Below are 7,500 nucleotides of genomic sequence, written 5' to 3'. Positions count from 1 at the left end.
TTTCAGTCTCCGAAGCCTTGGTGCACCACACAAATCATCCTTAACCTTTTCAAAAGAGTAACAGCATTTCTCGAAATAGTTCGTACAAACAGTACGACACAATGGATTACCTGCTAAACTCAAAATGCTTAGTTTATGCCTCCAAAGTAAGCAGTCATGTCAATTCATATGTTAGTGCCACCGAAATGCAAGTCATTTTGTCATGTTTTGTAACCAAGACTGACAAAATACTTCCTGGAGGTCTCTTTCACTCACAATAATTTATCACCACACCAGTTTATTGCATGTTTCCAACTAACTTAATATTATTTTCTAGCAAGTTTAATTTAATGCCACTGACAACAATTTCATTTTAACAAGGCTCCAAGTGATTGTTGAAGAATATTGTAGCAGGATGCAGAAAATCAGTTGAGACTGGAAAGTATAGCAATAAATACAACCTGTTGAAAAACAACGGGAACCAAGTAATGTTATCCAGTCGTGAGAATCCTAGGCATTTCACATTTTCCCACAATTGATTTGTCGCATATGAGATTTTACACTCATTTTTTCCCTTTCAGCAAACGTAGTCCATCCTCATCAACTAGTTTGACCCATGTCATGACTTACACAATGAATAGATACCTAAATGTTTTTTTTTGGGGGGGGGGGGGACTAAACATCAGACATAGCCTTTTGCATGAATGTGCAAAAGCATTTCCAAAATGTTCAAAAGTCAGGAGGTCTTAGGGTATGGCAGATATATGTGGTGAGGGCGGCCGGCCCAAGAGTGACTTCAGGAAATGCTGAGTGGAGGCCAGAGAGACATCTCCTCTACCCAAGCGCCTCACTCCCCTGAAAGATGAGGAAATGTAGTTGCCTAGTAAACAGCAAGCCCAGTCAAACAAGCCCTGCACATTTAAACAGACAATCTCCAAAAGCGCCAGGCAGCCAGCAGCATCTGTCTTCCCATCCCGGTGGTGCTCGACCTGTGCCATCTGCCCGGCTGTTGTGCTGACTCATCCCCCAGTCGGACTGTTAATGGCTCTCTCCCCTAATGAATCCTCTGGCTCAGCTGGGCCTCACACCGCCGGTCTGGGCTCCCGGGCGAGAGGGGGGAGAGATTGCTTCAGCGCGAGGCCACCGGCGCCGGCCATCTCATCATGGTCCTAATCACGCCTGGCGGAGCGGTAGCCTCTGAGTTCTTAATGCATCACAGTGGGAAGAGGAATCTCAGCATCATGCTCCCTTCCCATAACGAGCGCCTCACAGTGCTGACTAGGTGTGGCGACGGGACGTGACGTGACTCTCCTGCTCCTTTGGCTCTTCCAGCTCTTCATTAATATGCATCACTGCTGCATAGACTCTCCAGACGTACTGCAGTCTTAAGGAATGGTAGGCATGACAGTTCCCCTTTAGATTTCCCCTGCCACCAGAGTGTCCTTGGCTCTTGCTGGGCTGCTGTGGTTACTACCAGACACCGAGTGTCAAATAAAGCTACTTCCACCTGCCTAGCTTTCCAAAAGGAGGAGATGAGCTCTGAATTGAAATAATGTTTTTATAGGCAGAGTGCAGATGTACATCAGATGAATGGGCACATTCAGGCTCACTAAGTCTGTCACCTGGTCCGTGAGTGTGTCCACCAGCAGAGCAATATGCGTCCCCGCAGCAGGTGCTGCCGGCTGTCTTAATGTGGGATTTTCACCGCTTTATTTCCTCACTGTGCTCACAGGCAGAGCTTGGTTGGGCTTCAGCGGCCTCATAGCACTCTTGATTGTGCACAGCGTGCAAGCAAACAGGAGAGGCTGGACTCATGGGCCCACTGTATCTGTTCTTTATGCCCTGTGCTGTAGCACTATGCTGAAGCACCGTGGATTAAGTTATGTGGCTACCACCTTTATGTTGTGGTGTCTATGTCTCAATGTGCCTGTAAGTTGCATATTTATTGAGAATGATTGTGTGTATGTATGTGTGTGGGTGTGTTTGTGTGTGTGGGTATGTATGCGTGTGTGGGTGTGTATGTGTGTGTGTGTGTGTATGTGTGTGTGGGTGTGTATGCGTGTGTGGGTGTATGCGTGTGTGGGTGTGTATGCGTGTGTGGGTGTGTATGCGTGTGTCTGTATCTCTGTGTGTCTGTGTGTGTATCTGCTGGAAACCTGTTGAGGGTGACAGATGTGGCTCACCCATGAGCACATCTGGTGAACCTCTGTCTCAGTCATGTGAGTTTGTGAGCCACAGCTCAGCACTGACACTCCACTCCTCACTAGCAGCTCTCTGCCGCCTCTTGCTTCGGATGACAAACGTCAACAGCCCTCTGCAACAGAACCGCAACACACAGTCATTTATCCCAGTCCTTCAGACGAGTGATGGAGAGAACAGAATTGCAACAGAGTTACAGAGAGAGAGGGTGGGGTAAGAGGAAGAGAACGAGAGGAGAGAAGGGTGAGCAAGAACGAGGTATGGTGGAGTGGGGGATGGTGCAAAAGGCAGAGTGGGAGAGAGAGAGAGAGAGAGAGAGATAGAGAGGGAAAGAAGGAAGGAAACATGGCGGTAAGGAGGGAGAGAGAGGAGAGAGTGATGGCAGAAGGAGTAGAGGCTGGGAGATGAGAGATGGAGAGAGAAGAGAGAGGCGGGGAATTGAAAGGCTGTGCTGAGCCTCTGCCAGGCCTCACAGGTGGCGCTTTGTCAGGGTGCCTGCTGCTCGTGCCTGGCAAACAAGAGGGACAGAGAGGTGGGGGGGTGGAGGTGGAGGGATGGAAATGGAGAAAGGGAGAGGGAGGGAGGGAGAGAGATGAAGAGAAGGAGTGCAGAGCGTGAGGGAAAGGGGTGAGCCAGCCCTGGGGGAGACACACTTTGAAATCAGGGCAGGAGATATAGATATAGAGAAGAGAAAGAGAGAGGAGATATAGAGAAGAGAAAGAGAGAGAGAGGAGATATAGAGAAGAGAAAGAGAGAGGAGATATAGAGAAAGAGAGAGAGAGGAGATATAGAGAAGAGAAAGAGAGAGGAGATATAGAGAAAGAGAGAGAGAGGAGATATAGAGAAGAGAAGAGAAAGAGAGAGGAAGAGAAAGAGAGAGGAGATATAGAGAATGGGGATAGGGAGAGGAGGAGGAAGAGAGAGGAGATATAGAGAAGAGAAAGAGAGAGAGGAGATATAGAGAAGAGAAAGAGAGAGGAGATATAGAGAAGAGAAAGAGAGAGAGAGAGGAAGAGAAAGAGAGAGGAGATATAGAGAAGAGGAAGAGAGAGGAGATATAGAGGGAGTGGGAAAGGGCTAGGCAGGAGGAGAGAGATGTAGAGAGAGAGAGAGATGTAGGTAGGTTGGGTAGAGAGAGAGATGTAGAGGAGAGAGAGAGAGATGTAGGTAGGTTGGGTAGAGAGAGAGATGTAGAGGAGAGAGAGAGAGATGTAGGTAGGTTGGGTAGAAAGAGAGATGTAGAGGAGAGAGAGAGAGATGTAGGTAGGTTGGGGAGAGAGAGAGATGTAGAGGAGAGAGAGAGAGATGTAGGTAGGTTGGGGAGAGAGAGAGATGTAGAGGAGAGAGAGAGAGATGTAGGTAGGTTGGGGAGAGAGAGAGATGTAGAGGAGAGAGAGAGAGATGTAGGTAGGTTGGGTAGAGAGAGAGATGTAGAGGAGAGAGAGAGAGATGTAGGTAGGTTGGGGAGAGACAGAGAGAGAGGTAGAGGAGAGAGAGAGAGATGTAGGTAGGTTGGGTAGAGAGAGAGAGGTAGAGGAGAGAGAGAGAGATGTAGGATTCACCAGCTTCCTTGGAGATAAAGCAGACCCAGGCAGAGCAGTAAAGGCAGTGTGTAATTGCAGGTTGGGATGAGAGGACATGTAGATGTTGCTCCTCTGAAATGAAAGCATAAATCTGCAGACTGCGCTGTGTAAAACTGTTAAAGAGATTTGGGGCATGCAGCAGTCTCTCCAGAGATATTCCTCTCCCCTGGCCCAAAGCTGTGTTCATATTAGTCAACCTAGTACTTACTTGCCCATACACCATACTAGGTGCCTAAATGTGTCCTGATGCTGTGATGTATCTTATGACCATATGAAGAGTATGATATTACTGCGGTATTATACTGAATCATTGTTGTGGCCAAAAACAAGGGATGATGACGTTGTCAGAGCCATCTAAGTTTTATAGTCTATAGTCAATTAGAACCTATTGCACCTTTTAATAGTATGTAGTGCTCCACAATCTTAAATTAGCTACACTGGGCCACCTCTGCTAATGGTCTTTTTGTACGTGTTAACTATACTCTACTTAACTATATATTATAAACGCACTGAAATAAATGCTACCATGTATTTGAATTGGGAAATAAATGAGACAATTTGGGGTCTGTTTGAACTAACTGACTAACTGACTTACAGCCTCTGGATCAGCACTCAGCCCCTTCCTCTGCCCCCATCCTCTGCCCCTCTCCCCTAGAGCTCCCAGAGTGCCCAGCTGTGTGGACCTGTGTCAGACCAGCATGTGGATTGGATATAGACGTATAGATAAATAATTCAGATTTGAACTCTGTAGAGAGTTTTGCTGGCAATATTCATAATATACACAATATACCGGCAACATACATGGCTTACCAAAGCAACTTTGAAATGAAACAGGACGTGTAAAGTGTACATTCATCTGGGAATTGGTCGCATGACCGTATAGGGACAAACTGCCATTCCATAGTCAATGTTTTGTGTATTCATGCAACATATCTGCCATCCGCATCATAAATGCTGATTATCGTCAGATCAATGGGATCTGATACACACCTGGTTTTACTACCTTAGGGAATGATGACAGAGAGGTAGGGTACAGAATGTAATGTTGACCAAACCTTTGAGCTCAAAACCCTGGAAACAGAACTGTACGGAGTGTACAAGGTGCAACTGTTCATATCATGTTCTGTGCTCAATGTTCAGTAGAAGCCAAGGCACTACATGGACGCTGTGATGGGTGAGTGTTGTGCTCCAAAGATAACAACACTAGCTCCCTAAGTATGACTGGCCCTGCTGCCTCTGTGCAGCAAAATAAATGATGCTGACGCAGAAAATAAGGATGTCTAAACAAGAGTAAATATTTACACCTCCCTCCGTAGCGTCCTGTTTCCCTAGCCTTCACTCTTTTGAATCAATTCTCTTTCTCTTTCTCTTTCTCTTTCTCTTTCTCTTTCTCTCTCTCTCTCTCTCTCTCTCTCTCTCTCTCTCTCTCCCCCTCTCTCGCTCTCTCTTTCTCCTAGGAGGAATGCCGTAATTATATGAAGGTGCTTCTGAGCCAGTATGGGGGACTGTTTGTATGCGGGACCAACGCCTTCAATCCTCTGTGTGCCAACTACACCGTGAGTATGGAGGAGAGCCCCCGATGCTGTATTACTTTCACACGCTGGCAGGGTGCCCTGAGTTACACCCATGGTTGCCACAGTATGGCTCTGGTTTGGGAGTTTGGGGAAATACACTGATTCAAGTTGTTTGTACAATTGCACACATTAGCTCATCTGTTCATCTTCCATGCCAGACTCAGCACATACACCAAAACACGTCACACTTGAACCAAAATCGACCCCCTTCTGCCATAGCTGAAAAAATACTTGATAACTCAGTGACCTGGAAACACTAACAGGAAACAGCTTAAAAAAAAAAGTGATCCTCTATGTTTACACAAATGAGTGATCTACTTGAGAAAAGAATACCATGTCTACCAGTCTCCTGTAGTGTGCTGATGTTTATTCTGGGTCAAATGCGGAGCCAACCTGTCCTATCCACATGACCATAGAGTTCATCAAAACTACTGCAACCTGTCCTATCCATATGGCCATAGAGTTCATCAAACCTACTGCAACCTGTCCTATCCATATGGCCATAGAGTTCATTCTTCTTTCTTTAAAACTACTGCAACCTGTCCTATCCACATGGCCATAGAGTTCATTCTTCTTTCTTTAAAACTACTGCAACCTGTCCTATCCACATGGCCATAGAGTTCATCAAAACTACTGCAACCTGTCCTATCCATATGGCCATAGAGTTCATCAAAACTACTGCAACCTTCTCACTTGCCAAGCATCTCAGGGGTTAGGGGTTAATATCCAAGGTTGTAGGTAGTAGTAGGTAGTTAGTCTGTCTGCAGCAATTGAAATCTTTCCGATTTTGAAAAATACTGTATTATCATTATTTTTGTTACCTTGGAAATGTATTGTAGTTACATAGAGTTCTGCTGGTGGTGAAAGCTGATTGAGACAGGAATTAATGACGTTTGAAAGTAGTGGTCATTGAGTACATTTTGTATGAAAGCTCTGAAAAAATGATCCACAGTTTATTTCCATAATAGAGTCTGCTCATATGGTGGCTGTATGAAGTACTTTGAAAAAAAGACAACCTTTCCCACCATTGTTCTGACATTAGATCCATAAACAGGCCGTTTTGCATAAAATGCTCCAACTGCACCGTTTCTGGTGTGTTTTGTAGTTATAAATACCCCTCCATTCCTGTGTTTTGATTGTCACAGTCACCTGTGATATTTGTGTTCCCTATCAAGGCAGCTGCATGAGTCTGACAACAGTAATCACTACTCGCCCTTGTTATTTCGCAAAGCCTTGTCCATATTGTATACGTGCGGTTTCAGCTTGTTCTCATGACATGCGCATCAACGAGAAGCCATACATACTTGTCACACCTGATTATTTCCCCCATCTGCCATAATACCTGCTGGATAATGAGATGGTGAGATAAGTCATCATGGATGCCATCTCAAGAGGGGCCTTTCCGGTTCGTTTTTAGCAGCGCTCCAGAAGCCGCATATTGTCTCAATGAGGCAGCCTTTGATTGCCTTTACCTGAGCCTGTCTTAAGTGCCTATCCAGGGAGAGTTGATTCATCTTACCTTCAAAGGCCTGCTGATTACAAATGACTCCTGTCTACTTGAGTGGGAGAGGAGAAGTATGAGCTGCATAGAATATTACAGCGGTTTTGTATTGTTGTTAAACAAATAGGAATGTGCCACATCTTTCAGTGCGACTTCAAGCTTGGCATATGAAATGAGGACTATATAAATAGTATATAGTGTTTTCAAAGCAACAACAACAACAGCACAATAATGGTCAAAACTGTATTTCATGCAGCTATTATACACTGACGATAGTAGTGATTGCTCTACGCCACTGCTTCCACTGAGGCAAAACCTTTAATATTTTATCTATCAAAGTTGACTATTATTTCAACAATGTTATAGGTCCATGCACTGGCAAAAGTCCATCCCTTTCAGAGATCATAGCAATCCTTAGTCCAGTGCTCTGCAGATGCATACTGTGGGCTAATGTCAGTGGTTTCATTAGTGGGACCTATCTGAAGGCTGCACCAACACGTGGCTGTGTCTCACACACTCACACTCAGTTCATAGGCATGTGAGCACATCAGCCATAAGATGCCACTAATGCCAGGAGGCCAACATGAAATATTTCTCACTATTGTCTGTGTCTATGTTCGTCTAAGGTCAGAGTTGATTTATGCATATGTGTTGATGTATTTAT

General features: G+C 45.2%; 1 protein-coding gene across 2 annotated transcripts in view; it reads left to right on the top strand.

Annotated features, from left to right (window-relative positions):
- Positions 1-7,500, top strand: part of sema6ba (sema domain, transmembrane domain (TM), and cytoplasmic domain, (semaphorin) 6Ba) — a 70,068-nt gene that overhangs the window by 37,752 nt on the left and 24,816 nt on the right. For both annotated transcript variants that reach the window (XM_031559901.1, XM_031559902.2), the window contains one exon: positions 5,219-5,317. In XM_031559901.1, the coding sequence (XP_031415761.1) occupies positions 5,219-5,317 (99 nt within the window). The remainder of the gene's footprint in view (positions 1-5,218; positions 5,318-7,500) is intronic.

The sequence above is a fragment of the Clupea harengus genome, chromosome 22 (assembly GCF_900700415.2).
Source record: "Clupea harengus chromosome 22, Ch_v2.0.2, whole genome shotgun sequence".
In the NCBI taxonomy this organism is placed as follows: Eukaryota; Metazoa; Chordata; class Actinopteri; order Clupeiformes; family Clupeidae; genus Clupea; species Clupea harengus.
Note: the sequence above shows the minus strand (reverse complement) of the source record. Positions and strands in the feature narration are given on the sequence as shown.